The sequence below is a fragment of the Bombina bombina genome, chromosome 5, assembly GCF_027579735.1.
Source record: "Bombina bombina isolate aBomBom1 chromosome 5, aBomBom1.pri, whole genome shotgun sequence".
NCBI lineage: Eukaryota > Metazoa > Chordata > Amphibia > Anura > Bombinatoridae > Bombina > Bombina bombina.
In genome coordinates this window covers 922,911,979-922,936,165 of record NC_069503.1, presented here as the reverse complement: position 1 = coordinate 922,936,165, position 24,187 = coordinate 922,911,979, and the positions used below count along the sequence as shown (strand labels likewise).

The following is a 24,187-nucleotide window of genomic DNA, read 5'->3' as shown; positions in this document are numbered from 1 at the left end:
TTGATTGTCTGATTTCATTACTCTCACATCCAGGAAGTCAACCACCTCCTCACTCCAAGTCAATTTAAACTTTATATATCTTGATGATGAATTCAAATCATTCACAAACCTTTCAAGGGTTCCAACGTCGCCCCACCAGATGCCAAAAATATCGTCAATATACCGCCACCAGGTGGCGCCATATTGAACAAATAATTCATTAGAGAAAACAAATTTTTCCTCAAAGAGGTTCATAAAAATATTTGCATAATTTGGGGCGACGTTGGAACCCATTGCGGTACCTTGGAGTTGGAGGAAATAGTCATCCTGGAAGAGAAAGTAGTTTCCACATAATATAATTGTCAGAAGCTGGACAAAAAAATCTATTTGTGCAGAAGTATATTGAGTGTCATTCCTTAATACATTTTCTACGGCATCAATGCCACTTGAATGTTTGATGTTCGTGTAGAGACTCTCTACATCTAAACTAAACATAATAAACTTACTGCTAGAAAGGTCTAAGGAATCTAGTTTACACAAAAAATCATTGGTATCTTTAATAAAGGAACTGGAACGTTCAACATAGGGTCGTAAGATCTTATCCAAAAATATTGAAATATTTGTGAAAACTGAGTTGGTGCTAGCAACAATTGGGCGCCCTGGGGGATTTTTAATATCCTTATGTATTTTAGGTAGAACATACATGACAGGTGTATATGGATTATCTACCTGCAAAAAAGAAGCAACATCTTTACCTATTATCCCTTTATTTTCAGCTTTTAGAATAATCATTCTAATTTCTTTTTGTAATTTGAATACAGGATTATAGTTAAGTTTTCTATATACTGCCTTATTATTCAGTTGATTTCTAATTTCATTAATATAGGCATTTTTATCTAACACCACTGTTGCTCCCCCCTTGTCCGCTCTTTTTAAAATAATCTCAGGGTGTTCTTGTAATTTCTTTAGGGCTAAATGCTGATCTATAGTCATGTTATTACCCATCTGTTTGAAGGTATTCACATTTCTTCTATACTTTTCAACTTTTGTTTGTAATTTAGAAATATATTTCTGGACTAAAGTTGAAAAGGTCCCTATACTGTGATTATTTACAATCGGGTTATATTTACTTTTCTTTCTTAACCCAAACGGTGTCAAATGGATCGTAGGATTCTCATTATTTAAATTCACATTTTCTGCCCAATTCAAAGTTTTTAACTTTAAAGTTCTTATAAATCTGTGCAGGTCTTTTTGCAACTGAAAAAAATTACAGTTTTTAACTAACAAATGATTTTTTGTGTAAACTAGATTCCTTAGACCTTTCTAGCAGTAAGTTTATTATGTTTAGTTTAGATGTAGAGAGTCTCTACACGAACATCAAACATTCAAGTGGCATTGATGCCGTAGAAAATGTATTAAGGAATGACACTCAATATACTTCTGCACAAATAGATTTTTTTGTCCAGCTTCTGACAATTATATTATGTGGAAACTACTTTCTCTTCCAGGATGACTATTTCCTCCAACTCCAAGGTACCGCAATGGGTTCCAACGTCGCCCCAAATTATGCAAATATTTTTATGAACCTCTTTGAGGAAAAATTTGTTTTCTCTAATGAATTATTTGTTCAATATGGCGCCACCTGGTGGCGGTATATTGACGATATTTTTGGCATCTGGTGGGGCGACGTTGGAACCCTTGAAAGGTTTGTGAATGATTTGAATTCATCATCAAGATATATAAAGTTTAAATTGACTTGGAGTGAGGAGGTGGTTGACTTCCTGGATGTGAGAGTAATGAAATCAGACAATCAATTTAAAACTGATTTATTTAAGAAAAAGACTGATCGCAACAGTCTTTTGCGCTTTGAAAGTGCTCATCCGCCTTCACTCCTGAAATCTCTACCCCACAGTCAAATGTTGAGAGTGCGCAAAATTGTCTCTGATGAGAAAATATTAAATAAGAGACTGACAGAGATGGGTGAGAGATTTCTGGAAAGAGGCTATCCCAGGAGTTTAATAAATAAAGAAATTGAAACTGTAAAATTAATTCCAAGAACAGATTTATTGCATCCTAAGGATAGAGTAAAGAAAGAAAATAATCAGAAAGATAGACTTATTCTTGTAACAGAATACAATGCACTGAGTAATGAAATACAGCGCATCATCAGGAAACACTGGAATATTTTGTCTGATTGTAACCCATCTATTTTAGAATTTCAAAGCCCTCCTATGTCTGCTTTTAAAAGAGGTAGTAATATCCAAAATAAATTGGTTAAGGCTGATATTGGCCCTAGTAGTAAAAACAAAAATAAACCTAGGTATATCACCACTAAAAATACCGGTAGCTACCCCTGCTTAGGGTGTTCATGTTGCAGCAACATGAATAAAGGGTCAATTTTCTATCACCCTCACACTGGCAAAAAATATAATATAAAAGGTTATTATACATGCTTGACTACTTTTATAATATATATGATTAAATGTCCATGTGGGGGGGTCTATATAGGGGAGTCTACCAGATCCGCTAAGGAGAGAATTATTGAACATAAGAGCAACATTAGAACAGGTAACATAAAAGCCCCCCTAGCTGCCCACTTTATAAAAGCAAATCATTCTATAAGTCAGTTAAAATTTCAAATAATTGACAAAGTTGATATCCCACGTAGAGGAGGGGATAGAGAAATTCTGTTAAAACAGAAAGAAGCATATTGGATATATGAGTTGGGGAGTCTGGAGCCTAAAGGTTTGAATAGAGACTGGGACCTCACAGTATTTCTATGATTATTACTGTTAAGATGTAAATTATAATTTATTGCTGTGAAAGTTTGATAAGAAAATAGTAATTTAACTAATCATGGAAATACTATTATGTATATGGAATAAGTAATGCATAAGTATAAGTTTAAGTTAAGAGTAAGTTTAAATGTTGGATAAGAAAGTGTTAAATACACTTGAGCGCCACCTAGTGGTATACATGTATATAAGTCACTTGTTAGTTTGAATCAGGTATGGCATGAATAAGGGAGACTAATCCCGAAACGTTGCCCTTTTTTTACCTCCTTAATAAAAGAATTAATATCTGCTGTCACCTGCCTGCTTTCTTCTTTGAATTTTGAACTGGGGACTTAGGCAGTGGTCCCTGGGTGACGTGCAGCACCTAAGCCGGTTGTGCTGAAAAGCTCTACCTAAGGTATTGATCCCTCTACCAGCTCCTGATGCCATTTTTTTAAAGATGCTTTGGCTCTCAGGCCAGCTCTTTACCTAGAGGTATACTTAACCAGGTAACCAGAAAGCATGTCCTTAGACTCTGCTAGTGCTATTGGAATCCCTGAAAGAACCAGACTAGACCCACAGTTCCAATAAGAACTCATAATGTTGTATTTAACTCTGGAATAGCCTTTAACCACACACCATTTAACTTATGGTGACCCACTTCACATAAAGCATAAATATACAGAATATATATAGGCAAAAAGATAATAATAAAATATAATGTAGACAAAATAACAGGAGATTCAGGGGGTTATAAACAATAAAAGTCACAGCCATCCTTTTGAATTTTCACCCTATGCTAAATGTATGCAAATTAGTCCTTTATTCCCCTGTACATATTTTAGTAATGAACTTGCAACCAATAGATGGCGCTGTGTTACACAATGTCCAGGAACTTTCAACCAATAGATGGAGCTGTATTACACAAGGTTCCTGTGAATGGTTGTAGTTCCATCACAGTAACAAAGTGTGTTTTGATTAAGGAATTCTGACAAGGAAATTTAAAATATGTATTCACTTGATATAGTAAATTATCTTCATATAGAGATCAGTTTTCAACAAATAATCAACACACACATTTGCCCCCCTCAATTCTAGCATCAGTGCTGGCACTATTCACTAAGGGTGCTTCTACAAAAAACATTTCTGGAGCTTTGCCATACCTGTAGAACTGATGCTGAACAAAGGATAGATCTGATTTTGGATTGCCTGGAATAGCTGATTTAGTAGATCTATTAGTAACACATGTCTGTTAAGTTACTGCCTACTGTTAATAACCACCCCATTGCATCATGGTAATTTTACCTATGTTACTGTAGCTGGCACATCACAGGGGAATGGTTGATACCTACAACCAGTGAGCATAGCACATCACTAGGAACATGTATGCGTGTGTTACTAGCATACATAGACATGGAGCATCATCATATCAGGTCACAACTTCTTCCTTGAAGCGGTAACAGTGAGGAAGTCTCTGTTCATGGTTTACTTTTTAAGGCACAAGGTTTAATTTTTTTATTTTTTTTATAAATATAGAAAATGATCAATCCTAAAGTATTTTTTAAAGCTTAAGGTTCAATTATTATTATTATTTTTATTTATTTTTTATATAGAAAGTGATCAATCCTAAGGTAATTGTTTATTGGCCTGCTCATAACCCTAAACTTGATATTTAATTTTTGCATGATTCTAAAATGTATTATTTTTATTGCAAATGTTATTTCTATAATCAGATTTTGTTCTTTTTTTAGGATTTGGAATTTGTATTGAGCAAATGGCCAAAGCTATGGAGAATGGATCTTTCTGGAAATCCAGTTTGTCAGAAACCAAAATACAGAGACAAAGTTATAGTCGTTGCAAAGACCTTGGGTAAAGAAATCAGTATTTCCATGCAAAGTTTCTTGCAGATATTTTGTCATTTGAATTAATTCAAATCCATTAAAAAATAAAAAGCAAAAATTTGACAGTGGTATTTCAGTTCATCAGAAAACATTTTTCATGCAACTTTTCAAAGGATTTTATGACTTCTATTTCGGCTTCTTTCCAGAGCATATCTTGTCTGTTTACCTAACTTTATTCAGTATTACAGTTTAATGTTAATTAACACGTTTGTTTCTTGGTTTAATACAAAAACTAAACATATATTTCAATTCACACTTCTAATCTATTAAACTTATAAAAAAAACTAAATATGGCCACCAGAAGGTCCTTTATGAAGGAAATTGAATATTTGTAAGTTAATTTTTCACAGTTATATGACATTGGTTATAAAATTCATATTATGATTTGATATTACTGGTTAAAGGGACGAGAATGTCAAAATTAAACTTTAATGATTCACATAGAGGATAACAATTTTATTTTTAAATTCCAATTGACTTCTATTATCAGATTTACTTCTTTCTTTTGGTATCCTTTGTCATTTCCATAACAGAATAGTAGGCTCAGCAGCATGCACAGGTCTTAAGCACTAAATGGTATGTGTTTTTGCAATAATGTTTGTAACAGTGTTTTATATATATATATATATATATATATATATATATATATATATATATATATATATATATACTAAAGTCACATGTATGCCCCTGAGCCTGCCTAGATATGCTTACATGGACATGGGTTTTCCTTTAACCAAGGATACCAATATAAAGCAGTAACTTTGTATATTTTTAAACTGTATATTTTAGCTGTGTCAATAAGATATTTAATTTTCTTCATAAATGGAAAGAGTCCACAGCTGCATTCATTACTTTGGGGAATTCAGAACCTGGCAACCAGGAGGAGGCAAAGACACCACGGCCAAAGGCTTAAATACCTCTCCCACTTCCCTCATCCCCTAGTCATTCTTTGCCTTTCAATCCAGGAGGTTGGCAGAGAAGTTTTAGAAGTTTTTCAATAGTCTCTTATGGAAGGTAGTACTCTTTGGCATGGGACTGGAGTTTTACGTAGTCCTGTCAGCCTCTCAGTGAGAGCATGGATGAAAGTTATAGTCTGGAGATGCAGGGAGAGTTTTTCTGCGAAACCATCCCGACTCATATTAACAGCCCCACAAGCAATCAGCGTTGACGAGTTTTGCTGCCTGCTTTCTTCTCTCAAGTCCATGGCAGAGGCGACGCTACTATCTGTCACACTTGAAGGGCTGCGTTCCTGCTCCACGGCGTAGATTCCGGTAAGATAATTTCATTTTCTTTCATTATGATTGCCTTGTATTACAAATGTTTTCCCGAGAGGCTACCACCTTGCGGGACTAACTATAACTCAGGGTCTCAGTGAGACTCCTTTTGTATCTTTGAATCAAGGGTTAATATCTCCTGTGGGGGTTTATTGGACAGGGGGGGTTAATCATGTTTGTTATGTGATTCAACCTGCTTATGTGTGGGGTTATTTAAGCTCTTGGCTAGGAACATAATGGGCCTTTGGAAGTGACGCAGCCTTTACGGTTGAGTGCGCTTTTTTTGGACTGCACAGTGCACCTGGTGACCGAGCGTGGTCACGTTTTGACTGTCCATTACCGCATTCCTGACCATTTGGCGACGTAACATTTCTGGTCCGCTGGTGTCTGGCTCGTAGGAGGTGGTGAGTGCCCCAGCCATTGTGGGCGTCAGGTGCCATTTACTTTTCTTATTTGATCCGTTTTTTTTTTTTTGTATTCAATATTCCAGTTATGGAGGATTCTGATAATGTGGAGACGAACATCGTTGACTCAGAATCTATTTCTCATGAGGAATACGAATTGGCCCGGGTGATGCATGCCCTTCAGTTATGTTCAGAATGCTGTTTTAGAGTGCTAAATTCCTCAGGATCGGGGAATCAAGAAGCCGCTGAGCCATCCATCTCTGGGGGCCCCGTTCCCTGAGTGACGAGTTCCCTACCACCAACTCTTACTACACGTGCAGGTAACCCAGATTTTGCTTATCCTTCTCTGGAAGGTGGCTTGTTCCACCCGGGGGTTATGGCATGTTTTCGCATGTCCATTATTATGGCGCTGGCGCATCTGCAGCTACCAGAAGTGTGCTTACAATATTGTACGTGTTCCGTTGACCAGGGCTCTTCAGGGTGACCTGCTCAGCTATCGGGGGGAACGACTGTCCCTGAGGCTTCAGGGGGTCAACCTTCGGGTCGGGGCCGTCTTCTGCTCCGGCGAGGGTATGCTGTGCCTTTTGTTATAGACTGGCGCGCCTTCGTGTCGTTTTGAGGCACATTCTGTCGTTGTTGGAGGATCCCATCCTTAACGAATACGGGAATTCTCAGTCTTCTACTTCGAACGGCTCACAGAATTAGCTATATGAGGATGAAGTAATCTTCTTATAGCTTTGTTTATTGAGTATCCTTTCCAGTCCTGAGCTGGAAGAACATGATACCGGTCCTGCGGGTGTGTCTGTTCTTCTTAGGCGATAATCTAAGAGTTGCCTTAGCTTTTATTTTAATCCGGTTAGGATGATTTTTAATTTGAGCTCATGTTTATGTATTTCCTTTGAGAATTTTTTCTGGAATCGATACTCGCGGTTCGGACCCATCTGTCTTGCGGCCTATTTCAGACACGTGTCGCCTGTTCTGCCTGGCTGGTCCGGTTGAGGCGCAGAGTGTTTCACATTTTTTTTGTGTTATTCCTTGTTTTCTTTTACAAGTTCAGCTAAGCATCCTGTGAGGGCCTGAGGGTCTGCGAGGCGTGGGTGTTACCCCCTCTAGCTGGTCAACTGGGATTCAATGAAGTTCCACTGCGACACTCTCTGTTTTCCATTATTTTTTCAGGAATGGGAGTGTTTTCCTTCCCCGTGTGAGTTGGAAGGTGGAGGACTCAGTCCCTCCTTGCCACCGGCCCTGACGGTCTTGCCTTTCAGGGGCTCCTTGGATTTGTCCTTTTTGGTCTTGTTCCTTTTGACATTCTCTTCCCTTGGGTCAAGATTTCTGGGCCTTGTCCGTTTCTCCTTAGTGGTTTTATCCGCTTTATGGGGAGGGCCATGTGTTTTTTCCTAATTCGGGAGTTTATTGTTTCCCTATCAGGGATGTTAGGCTATGTCTCCTTCTCCGAGCTTCGCTTGGGGGATTTGTTCTACTGGGGTTTGGGATGCTCTGCATTCTTTTTCTTTGGGTGTGGTCCTCTGGTTGCGTACTCTGAGGAGATATGGAGACTTGCCTTTGTTCTACTCGCTCTTCAAGTGGCTTTGCTCCTCAAGGTTCTCCCTTGGTTTCTATTGTCTTGGCGCGCCTCTGTCGTGCTCCAGCATCTTTTTTGGAGTGTTTGGACTCTTGTGTTCTCTTCCTTTTGGGTTGAGATTTGAGAGTGAGTCTTGTTCCCGTTCTCAGGGTTAGTCCGGTTATTTCCCTGTGAGGTCTGATTTTTCAGACGGGGTATTTGTGTTCCCTGGGGTGTTGTTTGTTTTAAACAATTCTGGAGCTCTTTCTGTAAGTCCGGAAGCTTATGATCATGTGGCTGTTCAGTTTTTCCCAGGGAACATAAGCTATGGCCTAAGGAATGGCAAGTTTAGCCTGCTAGCAGTTTGGCCAGATTCTGGGCACTCTCGGATGCGCTACTTATGGCTTGCCTTGTCCTGTGAACAATGTATATTCCCCTTCCAGGGGAGTTCTTTCTCTGTTCTTTGGGACATCTGGATGTCTTTCATTCGGCTTTTGTTTTCATCAGACTTGGCTCATGCCTTGTGAGCATGTGCACTGTTCTTATATGCGCCCTTTCTCTTTGGGGGGGTTGTTTGGTCCTTCTTATAAAGGGGGGGTCCTCTCTCTGGAGGGTTGTTGTCCTGTCCTGTGTGCAGGAAGTTGGAACAGGTATTTTTATCCTGTAAGGGTGAGCAGTTTGCTTTCTGGGAGCTTGTGCTTTTCGTTCTTTGGAGATTGGAATCTCTGTGTTGAGACTGTCAGTTATAATGGGTTCTCATAGGAATCTTCTGCGTTTGCGATTTTAATCTCCTATGGGTTTTCTTTGGCAGTGTCTATTTGAGGGAGCTCTTGGGTTAGCACCCGAGTTCTGTTGGGATTTCCGAGTTCACCCCATTCTGTCCTTCCCTAGGGGTTGGTGTTTGGGGTCCTTTCTGTTCCCCTGTTTTTCAGACCTGCCTGTCGCTTGGGTTTGTCCGGTGTAGAGCAGGATCTGAGATATGTGGTCGTCCTCAGGTCTTTTAAGGTTCGGTGAGCCTTCTTGAGATTTTGTGCCTTCTCTGTGTTCAAGATATTGAGAAGGACTGATGGCTTTTGGATAGCCTGTGATGTGCCCACTGTTTAGTGGATGTTTAGCAGTCTGGCAATTAGGATTTGATATCTCTTTTCAGCTGCTTTTACTTGCTGGCAAGTATTCTTTCTCTTGTAAGGTGTATCCAGTCCACGGGTTCATCCATTACTTGTGGGATATTCTCCTTCCCAACAAGAAGTTGCAAGAGGACACCCACAGCAGAGCTGTCTATATAGCTCCTCCCCTAACTGCCACTCCCAGTCATTCTCTTGCAACTCTCGACAAGATAGGAAGTATCAAGAGATATGTGGTGACTTAGTGTAGTTTTTACCTTCAATCAAGAGTTTGTTATTTTTAAACGGTACCGGCGTCGTACTGTTTTACTCGCAGGCAGAAATTAGAAGAAGAATCTGCCTGGAGGTTGATGATCTTAGCGGTTTGTAACTAAGGTCCATTGCTGTTCTCACACATAACTGAAGAGTATGGGAAAGACTTCAGTTGGGGGAACGGTTTGCAGATTACCTGCCTTGAGGTATGTTCAGTATAATTATTTCTAGAGATATGATAAGATCTAGAAAATGCTGACAGAGCCTTGTATAATTGAGGTAAGCCTAATGCAGTGATTTAACAATGACTGGGATCATGCTTACAAAAATGGGTAATATTCATGTTAATACTCATATTTCTTAGTGACAAAACATTTACATGTTATATAGAAAGAACGTTTTTTCTCTGAGGGTGATAAATCATTTTTTGGGGCCTAGTTTCCACATGGCTAGTCAGATACTCCTAGGAGTATTTTCTTAAGGCCCTCTGACATCGAGTGCATGGTGGGAGGGGCCTATTTTCACGCTCTAGATGCGCAGTTCTTATTCAGACTGAGACATCCTGCTTCCCTAAAGGAGTCCTCTAGCATCTGAGGACCACTATAGAGGGCTTATTACTTCCCTAAATCGTATTTGAGGGCAGGTAGGAGCCACAGCAGAGCTGTGGCAAGGGGTTTAACTGTTTATTAACGTTTTTTAAAGTTTTTCAAATCCGGTTTGGGGCCTAAAGGGTTAATCATCCATTTGCAAGTGGGTGCAATGCTGCTTCAGTCCCTTATACACACTGTAAAAATTTCGAAGAGTTTACTACTTTTTAACACTGTTTTGCAGTTTATGTGATAGTTTTTTTCTCTTAAAGGCACAGTACCGTTTTTGTTTAATTGCTGTTTCACATTTATTAAAGTGTTTTCCAAGCTTGCTGGTCTCATTACTAGTCTGTTAAACATGTCTGACATAGAGGAAACTCCTTGTTCAATATGTTTAGAAGCCATTGTGGAACCACCTCTTAGAATGTGTACCAAATGTACTGAAATTTCTATAAATTATAAAGACCATATTATGGCATTTAAAGATTTATCACCAGAGGTTTCTCAGACTGACAAAAGGGAGGTTATGCCATCTAGCTCTCCCCAGGTGTCAGAACCTATAACTCCATCTCAAGTGACGCCAAGTACATCTAGCGCATCCAATGCGTTTACCTTACAAGACATGGCGGCAGTTATGACTAATACCCTCACAGAGGTATTGTCCAAACTGCCAGGGTTACAGGGAAAGCGATACAGCTCTGGGGCTAGAACAAATACAGAGCTTTCTGACGCTTTAGTAACTATGTCCGATATACCCTCACGATGCTCCGAAGCCGTGGCAATGGAGTTGCTATCTGAGGGTGAGATTTCAGATTCAGGGAAGACGTTACTTCAGTCCGATTCTGAAATGACAGCCTTTAAATTTAAGCTTGAACACCTCCGCTTATTGCTCAGGGAGGTTTTAGCGACTCTGGATGACTGTGACCCCATTGTAGTTCCAGAGAAATTGTGTAAAATGGACAAATACTTTGCAGTGCCTGTTTACACTGATGTCTTTCCAGTCCCTAAGACGTTTTCGGAAATTATTACTAAGGAATGGGATAGACGCGGTGTTCCGTTCTCTCCCCCTCTTGCTTTTAAAAAGATGTTTCCCATAGATGTCGCTATACGGGACTCGTGGCAGACAGTCCCTAAGGTGGAGGGTGCTGTTTCTACCCTAGCTAAGCGTACAACTATCCACGTCGAGGACAGTTGTGCTTTCAAAGATCCTATGTATAAAAAATTGGAGGGTCTCCTTAAGAAAATTTTTATCCATCAAGGTTTTATTCTCCAGCCTCTTGCATGCATTGCCCCAGTTACTGCTGCAGCGGCTTTTTGGTTCAAGTCTCTTGAGGAGGCTCTACAGGTGGAGACCCCGTTAGATGATATTTTAGACAGGATTAAAGCTCACAAGTTAGCTAATTCCTTTATTTATGACTCCGTTTTTCATCTAACCAAACTAACGGCTAAGAATTCAGGTTTTGCCATTCTGGCGCGCAGGGCGCTATGGCTTAAGTCCTAGTCAGCAGACGTTACTTCAAAATCTAATTTCTCTGTGGCTGACTGCTTGGAGATTGAACGCTTGATTTTATCAAAACGTGATTTCTCCGAGTCGGTCATTGATGCCTTAATTCAGGCTCGAAAGCCTGTCACCAGGAAAATCTATCATAAGATATGGTGTAAATATCTTCATTGGTGTGAATCCAAGGGTTACTCATGGAGTAAAGTTAGGATTCCTAGAATATTATCCTTTCTCCAAGAAGTATTGGAGAAGGGATTGTCAGCTAGTTCCTTAAAAGGACAGATTTCTGCTCTGTCTATTCTTCTGCACAAGCGTATGGCAGATGTTCCAGACGTTCAGGCGTTTTGTCAGGCTTTAGTTAGAATCAAGCCTGTGTTTAAACCTGTTGCTCCGCCATGGAGTTTAAATTTAGTTCTTAAAGTTTTTCAAGGGGTTCCGTTTGAACCTCTGCATTCCATAGATATCAAGCTTTTATCTTGGAAAGTTCTGTTTTTGGTAGCTATCTCTTTGGCTCGAAGAGTTTCAGAGTTATCTGCCTTACAGTGTGATTCCCCTTATCTGATCTTCCATGCAGATAAGTTAGTTTTGCGTACCAAACCTGGGTTTCTTCCTAAGGTGGTATCTAATAAGAAAATCAATCAGGAGATTGTTGTTCCGTCACTGTGTCCTAATCCTTCTTCAAAAAAGGAACGTCTATTACACAATCTTGACGTGGTTCGTGCTTTAAAGTTTTATCTACAAGCTACTAAGGATTTTCGTCAAACATCTGCATTGTTTTTTGTCTACTCTGGACAGAGGAGAGGCCTAAAGGCTTCGGCATCTTCTCTTTCTTTTTGGCTGAGAAGCATAATCCATTTAGCTTATGAGACTGCTGGCCAGCAGCCTCCTGAAAGAATTACAGCTCATTCCACTAGAGCGGTAGCTTCCACATGGGCTTTTAAAAATGAGGCCTCTGTTGAACAGATTTGTAAGGCGGCGACTTGGTCTTCGCTTCATATTTTTTCTAAATTCTACAAATTTGATACTTTTGCTTCCTCGGAGGCTATTTTTGGGAGAAAGGTCTTGCAGGCAGTGGTGCCTTCCGTTTAAGTTCCTGCGTTGTCCCTCCCTTCATCCGTGTCCTAAAGCTTTGGTATTGGTATCCCACAAGTAATGGATGAACCCGTGGACTGGATACACCTTAGAAGAGATACACCTTAGAAGAGAAAACAAAATTTATGCTTACCTGATAAATTTCTTTCTCTTGTGGTGTATCCAGTCCACGGCCCGTCCTGTCACTTTAAGGCAGGTGTTTTTTATTTTTAAACTACAGTCACCACTGCACCCTTTTTTCTTGCATGTCTTCGGTCGAATGACTGGGAGTGGCAGTTAGGGGAGGAGCTATATAGACAGCTCTGCTGTGGGTGTCCTCTTGCAACTTCCTGTTGGGAAGGAGAATATCCCACAAGTAATGGATGAACCCGTGGACTGGATACACCACAAGAGAAATAAATTTATCAGGTAAGCATAAATTTTGTTTTTTCAGAGTCATCCTGGTATGACTGTAGCGTGTGGGTTGCCTCAGGTGTTCACTTATCTGGGCTTGCTGCACGTGTTTGATATGTGAATATTTCAATATTCTGAATTATCTGTGACTTGAGGACTCTGTCTTCAGTTGTCTTTGAGATGCAGTTTCATTGTATTTAGGAGAAGTTTTCTTCTCGATTTCTGACTGTCTTAACCTTGTGGTTTCTGCGTCTGACCTGCTGTTTTGGTCTAGTGGTTAGCTTAGCGGCTTCACTACCTGAATGCTGAGAGTTTGCATACCCACTGTGGGTGCTGTGTTTTCTCGTTGCCTGCCTGGTTATCAAGACCGTTTTGGGTCTCTGTGAGCTTGGCTTGGTTCCTGGGGTTCCTTTTTTTTTTTTTGAACCGGTTGCACTTTTTCTTTGGGGATCCTTGATTTTTTCTTTCACGTTTTTTCCTTTTTTGGGGGAGTTTTTGGTGCTTGATCCCTTCCTCTATTAAGGGGTGGGATGTTGGGGAACGACTGCTGGGTGGTGGTGTCTCCTGGAGGCGGGTTGGCTCAGTCGAGTCCTTTCTGCGGTCTCCAGCAAGGTTTTATAGACTATCTGCGGGTCAGTGTCCTTGGGGCCTTTTCCTTTTTCTAAGCTTTATCGGCTTCTGATGAAGCAGGTTTTTTTGAGCAGGGTTTGTGGGCCTGGTGCCCTCAGTATGGGCCGCCTTTTGTACCCTCCCGTTTTGCATTCAGTGTCCTCTATAGCTTGGGTATTGATTTCTCAAAAGTAATGAATGAAGCTGTGGACTCTTCCATTTATGAAGAAAAACATAAATTATGCTTACCTGATTTTCTTTTCTTCAGATGGAAAGATTCCACAGCTCCCCGCCCATGTATTTCTCTGTGGCATCTGTTATTTTTATTCTCCTGGCACCTTTTCACCCTGATATTTCTTCTACTGTTCCTTGTTCCTCTGCAGAATGACTGGGGGATGAGGGAAGTGGGAGAGGTATTTAAGCCTTTGGCTGGGGTGTCTTTACCTCCTCTTGGTGGCCAGGTTCTGAATTCCCAAAAGTAATGACTGCAGCTGTGGACTCTTTCCAGTTGAAGAAAAGAAAATTATCAGGTAAGCATAATTTATGTTTTTGACTTTCAAGTGAAAAAATGCATTGAAACACACTAGGGAGTCAGTATCTATACTGAATCTAGTAGCCGTCATGTTTTACTTTTGCTGTGCACGCTTATTTTTTGCTTCCATGTCTTAAACCCCTGTGGAAAGCCTGTGAAATGCATGTTTTATATAGTTTTGTAGTGGTTTTAACTAGATTTTCTTGTTATGTCATATACATAATTCAAACTTATGATTGCTTATGAGCTTGTCTTCTGTACAAATAAATACTAAACATTAAAGGGACACCAAACACTACATGCATTTCATGACTAGAGGGAGGTGGGGAATAACATCAATGCTATGCTTATAAAATGTATTTAGGGCCAGATTACAAGTGGCATGCTAACAGTTATGCGCAAGCGAGAAGGGGTTTATCGCGGGTGTATGCGTGTGTCGGGTTTACTGCTTGTATTACAAGTTGAAAGTAAACGCGAACGTGTGAGTGCAATCATGATTAACACTAGAATGGTTACCGCATCCTCAGAGTTGTGATTAACTGTTTTGCAAAACAAAAAAGTGTCACAAGACACATCAAAAATACATTAGAAAGTACAGTTGCAATCATAATAACACTGTCTGATAAAAAAAAAGAAAAGATATGAGGTCTCAGGTGTTTGAAAAATGGATTGCAAAGGTCTTTAACATAGAGATATATACATAAACATGTGTCTATATATATATATATATATATATATACATTGTGTGTGTGTGTATATATATATATATATATATATATATATATATATATATATAATCCTCAAAAATAAATGCACTCACAGGTCTTCTCAGTCAAAGTGAAAACAAAGGTTTGGTTTATTGATATAACGTTTTCAGGGATAGCTTCCCCTTCATCAGCATAGCATACAAGTGAAAAATGTGACCAATTTATACATGCAAACAAATTAGGAAATAAATTAACAAGCAATACCTGTGTATAATCAGTGACCTCAAATGTAACGGCATCAAGCTGGAACGCAAGCCATGCGTTCCAAACAATGTGAAAAAAACGGAAGTGCTATGTATCTTGGCACTACCGGTATGTAAATGTCAAAATAACATTACATTATTTCGGATCTAACTAATCCAAATTTCAAATGTGTTCTGTGAACATCCATCAATTATGCGTCCATACTGTTGAACCACTTTGTATTGTGAACCAACATATAAATATTCATTACCATTATCGTGAGTGATAGAAGTGCATAAACAAAATTAAAGTCAACAGTGAACAAGCATCAGTTGATACTGCATATACCATACCCAAATGTATGACCGATGGCATACTTATGTCATATTCACCCAGGTCACCATCTCCCACCTTGTAGGAATTGCGTGCACGGCAATAGCGCTGGTTACCTAAGCAACCCAGGTAAACACAACCGCATGCATATTCCATCTACGGTGTCTGAGATGGCTCAAAAGCCTAAGGCATGATATTTGCAGATACCAATTGAAATAATAAGTAATTCGCAGTCCTGGATCCACCCCGTTTTGAAATACCCCAAAATCATAAAAATATTTTTTGAGATATTAAAAACAACGGGCTTATTAGGATTTAAGCATTTTCGAAATGATACCCCATCTACAGTGATAGTGGTATCAAATTGAGAGCTATGCCCTCAGTATCATGGAGTTGACATTCACATTATAATAGTAATTATGTTGCTGTTTCCCGGCACACATGCTGCAACACATTAATTCAAAAAGGCGTAGCTTATTAATACAGGGCGAAATGACTAGCCCACATTATATGATCCCCACACTGACTTCCATATTAAATAGACTATATTGTATAGTACTGGGACTGGTGTATCACACCCCTACTGTGAAGTATCAACTCACAACGGACTATAATAATGCATATCTTGACTCATGATAACATCCTAGAGAAAAGATTGTCATACTACATCCATTACTTATAAGTCCCCTATATGCACACACAAAGAGAGTAACATCGACTTTCACTGGAGAGATAAGAACAAATATGCCTATGTTGTTAGGTCGAGGAGAACGCTAAGTGGGTAACTCTTAGAAATAGGACATATTGGCTGAATGGTGCAAGAGGATCACATAATGACCCAGATGCACCATAGGACACGATTAGAAAACAGTAGGTCTACCCTCCATAGGGTCTGGCCCACAGTTCCACTGGTCCACACCAAATTCCAATTCTTACATACCCCAATTATGTATCTCCAACCTAGATTAGCATCTTAAAATCCGGTGGTGAATTAAGACCACCTGGGATAATCGTGCCGAGGCAGTACATCCACTCGGCTTCTCGTCGGAGTAGTGTCTTATCCCGGTCACCACCCCTATCCAGGCAGGGGATATGATCAATTAAAATGTATCTGATACTTGGTGACCCATTTGGGCGCAGTGCCTTGCCACCGGTTGTTCGGATTCCCCCGATGTCAGAGCCAGGCGTATTGCCTGTCTGTGATTGGCCATCCTCTCTCGTAGTGTGCCAATAGTTTTGCCCACATAAAACCAGGCACATGGGCAAAACAGCAGGTAAACCACATGGGTGGTGGTGCATGTGATGGATTGCTTGATTGAGAAAACTTTATTGGTATGCGGGTGATGAAATGTCTTGGTGGAGATGAGCCCATTACACGTAGTGCACCCAAGACATCTATAAGATCCTTTAACATTCTTGTACGTCCTCTGCTGGTAACACTTCTTTGGGTCAGTCTTGACCAGGATGTCCCGTAAATTGGTACCCCGCTTATATGCTATCATTGGTGTAAGGTCCTTAGTGAAGACCAATTTCGGATCTGATTGCATCAAGGGCCAATGCTGCCTTAAGGCCTTCCCTGCTTCTGTTTTATTGGGAGCAAAAGTGGTGGCCATGATTAATTTCTTTGATTCACGGGCTGTAACATCCTTATTGATAAGGCTATCCTGTGTGAGCCCCATCACTTCCTGTAGTACATCATTCACCATACGAGCCTTGTAGCCTCTTTGGAGGAATTTATCCCTCATCAACTGCAACTGGGAGACCCCCGTGGCTCTGTTGGAGTTATTCCGGATTACCCTAATAAACTGTGATTTAATAAATTATTTAAATAAATATAAATTGGTCACATTTTTCACTTGTATGCTATGCTGATGAAGGGGAAGATATCCCTGAAAACGTTACATCAATAAAACAAACCTTTGTTTTCACTTTGACTGAGAAGACCTGTGAGTGCATTTATTTTTGAGGATTATACTTTTCATTCCTGCACCCAGGCGGATGTCCCTAGGAGGGTAACACAGCTAGATGGACGGTATTTATTATATATATATATATATATATATATATATATATATATATATATATATATATATATATATATATATACATATATATATACAGGTAGCCCTCAGTTTACGCGGGGTTAGGTTCCAGAAGGAATGGTTGTAAATCGAAACCGTTGTAAATTGAAACCTAGTTTATAATGTAAGTCAATGGGAAGTGAGGGAGTTAGGTTCCAGGCCCCTTTTAAAATTGTCATAAGTAACATCTAATACATTATTTTTAAAGCTTTGAAATGAAGACTTTAAATGCTAAACAGCATTATAAACCTAATAAAATAATCACACAACACAGAATATATAATTAAACTAAGTTAAATGAACAAAAATATTTGCTAAACAGCATTATAAACCTAATAAAATAATCACACATCTCAGACTTCACTTGCATTTTTCTGCAAACAGTTATTTCTATGCATTCCAATCTGGACTGATTTATAGACAGGAAGATCTTGTTCCGTTGAAATCTGCTCGATAGCTCAGGTCCAGTTAAACTGATTAATTTCAGCTTGCTTGGCTTTACTGCAATACAAGCGGAGAGCTCCACCTACTGGCGATTTTAATCAATGCACTGCTTCTCAATGCTTTTCAATAGCAGTCACATGACTGGAAAAAAAGGTTGTTATTCTGAAACGGTGTAAATTGAACCGTTGTAAACCGAGGTCTATCTGTATACAGTTGTGCTCATAAGTTTGTAAGTTTGTACCCTTGCAGAATTTATGATTTCTTGGCCATTTTTCAGAGAATATGAATGATAACACAAAAACTTTTCTTTCACTCATGGTTAGTGTTAGGCTGAAGCCATTTATTATCAATCAACTGTGTTTACTCTTTTTAAATCATAATGACAACAGAAACTACCCAAATGACCCTGATCAAAGGTTTACATACCCTGGTGATTTTGGCCTGATAACATGCACACAAGTTGACACAAAGGTGTTTGAATGGCTATTAAAGGTAACCATCCTCACCTGTGATCTGTTTTCTTGTAATTAGTCTGTGTATATAAAAGGTCAATGAGTTTTTGGACTCCTGACAGACCCTTGCATCTTTTATCCAGTGCTGCACTGACGATTCTGGATTCTGAGTCATGGGGAAAGCAAAAGAATTGTCAAAGGATCTGCGGGAAAAGGTAGTTGAACTGTATAAAACAGGAAAGGGATATAAAAAGATATCCAAGGAATTGAGAATGCAAATCGGCAGTTTTCAAACTCTAATAAAGAAGTGGAAAATTAGGGGTTATGTGTTATATGTGTGTATATATAATCATGTATATAAATAAAGGTATTGATATATATTGTACCAAAATACCATCAGAAATATGTATTTATGAATAAATAGAACATATTCTGCTATCTAAAGAACATTGGAATGTGAAATATTCATATTTTCATGTCGGGTTAGCACACTTGAGAATATGTGATTGGGTTTGCATGCGAGTAGGGTGTTTTTCCCCCACTTTTTTTGCTCTATTAACTTCTATGGGGAAATATATTACCATGCACGTAATATTCTAAGATCGGCTTTTAACGCGCATCGGGTTAGCATGAGAGCGATAACTTTTTACTTGCAACTTATATGAGCGCTACTTAACATGTGCTAAAACCTTACTTCTAACATAGTTAGTGTTCGAGTGGGAGCGTTAAATACAGCTCCACTTGTAATCTTACCCTTAATGTTTAATGTCCCTTTAACAGAATAAATGCATGACTAGCTGAGACCTCTAGTACGGTTTCATGGCTGTTATCTCAGCAAATTAATTCATCATTAATTCTCCTCACATAATATTGCTCAAATAATGCAAATATGGAATATTTTATGTAAAGAAAGGGACATTATAGTGAATTTGTCAGAGCTCTAGTAAAGTGATTATCAACAATAGATGGGATATTCAATAGAAGAATGTGGTTATTTTATTATGTTACATTACATAAAAGGAAAGATTCGCACAAATGCCCTATTTTTATTTATTTTTTAAGAAATTCTTGATGGAAAAGAAATTAAGGAGATGGCCAGACAATTCTTAGTAAAATGGAAAGCATCTAAGGATGCCAAAATGAAAAACAAAGAAGAGAACATAATAGGGCAAACAGTCTACCCACAGACATGTGAGTATGAGTTTCTTTTATAAAACAATGATAATTTGAAAATGTGCTGTGTAAAGGTTGTCTTCACAATATGACCACTGCATACCACCTGTGCATGAATGATGAGGGTGCTTCCGGCATGCAAACTCCATTAACCCCTTGGATGCCCAAAAGTATCTTCAGTTCATGGTTTGACAACATGCCCTAACCTTACTCTAGCCTGACCTTACCTTACCACACCATCCTTGTTCCAGAATGTCATGGTTTGCAAGATCTTCACATACAGTATATGAGATCTCCTCCTGCAACAGCCCAGCTGTGAGATTGTGTTAGACGATTTTGGAGTCAGTATTCTGTAGCCATATATCCAAGGCATTGAAGTATGAGTGCAGTATAAACCCCAAATTAATTAGCATTTTAATTTTGGTAAAAGAGATCAGAGGAATTATCGAGGGAAATAACATTTTATGACAATGGATATTGGTGATGTAGCATGTTCATTGCTGAAATCATAAAATATGTTGGTGGAGCCTTTGAATTATGTGCTAGACCTAGATACATTACTTTTCTTCTTAAAAGGGAAGAGTCCACTGCTGCATTCATTACTTTTGGGAAATACAGAACCTGGCCACCAGGAGGAGGCAAAGACACCCCAGCCAAAGGCTTAAATACCTCCCCCACTTCCCTCATCCCCCAGTCATTCTTTGCCTTTCGTCACAGGAGGTTAACAGAGAAGTGTCAGAAGTTCGAGAGAGTCTCTCATGGAGGGTAGTACTCTTCACAATGGGACTGGAGTTTTAAGTAATCCTGTCAGCCTCTCAGTGAGAACATGGATGAAAGTTAGAGTCCGGAGATGCAGGGATAGTTTTCCTGCAAACTCATATTATCAACTCCTTGGTAATCAGCGTTGATGAGTTTCGCTGCCTACCTTTCTTCACTCAAGTCCTTGTCAGAAGTGAGGCTACTATCTGTCACACTTGAAGGGCCATGTTCCTGTTCCACGGCGTAGATTCCGGTAAGATTGTTTCATTTTATTTGGATATGTAAATTTAATGTTAACGAAACAAGGTAGGGTCCCAGTGGGAGTCCTTTTATCTTAATAAGGAATCATGGATTAACATCTCCTGAGGGGGGTTATTGAACAGGGGGGACTTTTAATCATGTTTGTTATATGGTTCTATCTGCAAATGTGTAGCTATACTTAGGCTCACGGCCTTTACAGAACATAATGGCCTTCTTTTAATGACGCAATCTTTCCAGATTGCACGCCCTTTTTGTGACTGGCACGGTTACGTTGTTTCTCAATTCCGTATGCTGACTGTGTGCGACCGAGAGAGTCTTGTTCGTGGGATTTCTGGGTCACAGGAGGTGGTGAGTGCCCCAGCCATTGGGGCTGTTAAAGGGTGCCAGTTAGTTTTTGTAATTTTTGTAATCTCGAGATTATAGAGGATTCTAAAATGCGCGACACAGATGCCTCCGATACATAGGATGTGTCTTGTGATAAATGTGAAATGGCTCGGGTAATCAATGCCCATCAGTTATGTTCCGATTGCTGTTCTAGAGTACTCTCTTCTCCTGAAGCAGGGAGCTTAGAGTGCGTTGAGCCATCCACCTCCAAGATTTCCATGACCCGTGAAGCAAGTGTCCCAGTCCATTTCCCGGCTACGCAAGCCAGTGTCCCCATGGCCTTTACTCCTCCGTAGGGTGGCTTGTTTCCTCCAGAGGTTACAGCACGGTTCCGCATGGCCATTTCTATGGCACTGAATCATTTTATATCTCCCAAGTGAAGTAGTTCTAAGATACTGTCCGTGTTCATTAACCAGGGTCCGTCGAGCGTGGGATCGCCCGATTCAGTTCGGCCTTCTAGGGAAGCATTGGCCCCTGAGGCTTCAGGGGCCCCTATCTCGGAGCCAGGATCTTCAGTTGATCCGACAAGGTATGATTTTGCCTTCCGTTATAGGCTGGCTCGGCTTTGTATTCTTTTAAGACATGTTTTGGCAATGTTGGAGGATCCCACTCCTACCGGGCCGAGCTGGATGGCAAAATGGATAGGACGTTTGGGGATGAAGCCAATCTCCTTAACGTTGCCGTTTTTCTTTTGCTTTATGTTTTTCGGTTTCCAGTTCTGAGCTTGGGTGAATGGGGCTTTAATCGCCTGGTTCCGTTGTTGTCCTCATTCACCTTGGGTGTTCAACCGATGGGTGCTGCCTTCATTTTATTTTTGATCCGGATGGATGTGTTTAAATAGTTTTTTCTTAAGCTCATGCCTGTTAGATTTTCGTTTTTATCAACGTTCTGCTCTGAAACCGATACTTGCGACTTAGGTCGCGTGGGCACTTTCTCGGAAGTTGCACACTTATTGAATAATAGAATTATGTTTTTCTAGTTCATTTATCGATCCTTCTGGACAAATTTTCTTGGACCTTGGGCTGTTCTAGAGTGTCCTTGTACCAGGCAGATACTGGTCGGATACTTTTTCGTCTGTTACCAGGGTTCATGTCACCCTCGTGGTGCTGATTAATCCTGCTGGATTTTGAATGTCTCTTGGCCTATTCTATGGACTCCGGGTTCGGATCCTACTGAAGTATGACGCCTGTTGTTTAAATACAACCCCTCCGAACGGAGGGTTATGAGTGCCAATCTAGGTTGACCTATGTGGTCTGGTGTGCCGAGTGATTAATTATTAGCATTTTCACTCGAGGTCTTCCGGACGCTGACTCTTTAGCCTATTAAGCATTTTCTTGCGGTGCCGTAGTTCCTTCCTTCCCGCCTTGGGAAGTTAGGCGATATAGCTCAGTGGTAGAGCATTGGACTACAGATCAAGAGGTCCCTGGTTCAGATCCAGGTGTCCCCTTTAATGGATCATATGGTCGGGATGTGCGGACATATTCCTTCTCTGCTCAGAGAAGGAATGTGCAGAGTTGGTGTGCAGGGGTTCCCTGCCTTCTGTAGGGAGCTGCGAATATCCAGCTGTTGCCTGCTTAAACAAGATTTTGGAAGATAGATCCTTCTAGGATCTCTGGCCATTGTCTCTTCCATTACCCTCTGTCTGACCATGGTCTCGACGTTTGGGTGTAATTCCGTCCTCGTTGCAACTCTAGCCTTGAGGTTTGCCAGTGAAGGGGCAAGGACGGTTATGGAGAGCCGCTTTTTTGAGGTCAGGTAGTTGACCATTTATCCTCGTTGCTCTGTTGGGGGCTTTGTGGGCGGTGCCTTAAGTTCCGATGGCGCGCAGGGTACAGGGTTCTCATTCGCCTTCGGGTGTTGGTTGCTCCCCTGCCTGTGTGTTTAGCACGTATTAACGCTTGCCTATGAGATTTCTGTGCAATCAAAGTGCCCTGGGTGCTGAATCTTAGACCGTTACGGAAGTCCTTTGTGACTCTTGGGTTTGAGGCTATTGCTAGATTGCCAAGTCTACGGAAATTAGAGGTATATTCCTCCTTGTAGGCTGCAGCTTAGGGTTCCTTTTGAAGTTAGATCTTCATTTGATTTCTTTTTCAAGGACCCTGACCTAGGTCCGTGTCTCTCCTTGGATGGGTGTGGATGGTTCGATCTCACACTAGATGTTTGTGGTCCCGCGGGCCAATCTCCGTAGAGGCAGGGGTTCTGTGAGAGATGCCTCATTTTGTGGCTTAGGCTTTAGGTCCTTCTGATGGTTTCCTACTGGTCTTCTGGCGCATTTAAGCTATTCCTGTAGACTCCAGGTATCCTCATCTGGGTTGGCGATATGGCAGAGGGGTTTCGCCTCTATGGTAGGGTAGGTTTCCATCGTTTATTCTCTTCTCTTCTAGAGCGGGGGTAGAGTTCTCCGGGTTTGGAGTTACCTTACTATCTGGAGCAACCTGTGGGTCTTGCCTTGTAAGGGTCTTTTCCCTTCTTGCGTTCCAGAATCCTGGAAGAGGAATTGCAATGTGGTAGTTCCTCCGTTCCTGCAGCGGGAGGATGAGAGATTGATCCCTATGGGGCTCCTGTTATAGGTTAGATTCTGATATATGGAGGGCCTTCTTCCCTTGGGATGTGTTCCTTGTTTTTAGAGAAGACAGTCGTATAGGGGGCTTCTTATCCGAGCACAATGTCTATCCTGACTCATGGTAGCATACCGTTTGTTGTAACGGTCAGCAGTCTAACCGGGGGCTTTGTTCCTATGTTGATCTTCCTTTCTCTTCTGGAAGTTTGGGATTCTTGTCCTTGGGCTTGACTAGCCTTTGGACTGGGACCATTATCCTAGAGGGAAGATTGGGGGTCAGGTTACTCTATGCAGAGTTGACCGTTTTCTCTAGAATCAGTTCTCTCCTTTGTGAGAGGTCTTGGATGTCCTCCTCTTTTCTACTGAAGTTCGGTGCTGGTAGGGGGCACACCTTGGAGCCCAATATTCGGAGGGCTTTGAGCCCTTTGAAGGTTTGCAGTTGAACACATCTACATCAATTGCACTTGGAAGGTGTAATCAGTTATGGCTAATTGCACTTTGAATGGGTGTTAGCAAGCGTTGAAACGCCTTCGGTGTTTGGGTTTAGCAACGGTCAGCTTTCTACCTGGAAGCTGGCCATTGGGAGTTCCTTTTCAGATGGTGGGTGTTCTTTTTGGAGAACTCTTTACTAGCTGCTGGGATAGTTATCCTATTTCTGCTGTCTCTGCTGTCTAGCTTGCAGATCTAGATCTGATATGAGACATCGGGAAACTCATGGTTTTCCTGGAATACCTTTTGGGTATGGTTCACGGTCAGGGATATGAGGGTGTTCCTCGAGTCCTTTTTGGGACACGTTTCCCTGTG

At 40.6% G+C, this 24,187-nt stretch overlaps 1 protein-coding gene and 1 non-coding gene across 2 annotated transcripts in view; both read left to right on the top strand.

The window, feature by feature from the left end:
- PPP1R42 (protein phosphatase 1 regulatory subunit 42) overlaps nt 1-24,187 on the top strand; it is a 208,603-nt gene that overhangs the window by 119,475 nt on the left and 64,941 nt on the right. The window contains exons 5-6 of the mRNA XM_053715095.1: nt 4,505-4,622; nt 19,309-19,437. Coding sequence (XP_053571070.1) covers nt 4,505-4,622; nt 19,309-19,437 — 247 coding nt within the window. The remainder of the gene's footprint in view (nt 1-4,504; nt 4,623-19,308; nt 19,438-24,187) is intronic.
- On the top strand, nt 22,199-22,270 carry TRNAC-ACA (transfer RNA cysteine (anticodon ACA)). The gene has a single exon. It is a non-coding gene; the product is annotated as a tRNA-Cys (tRNA).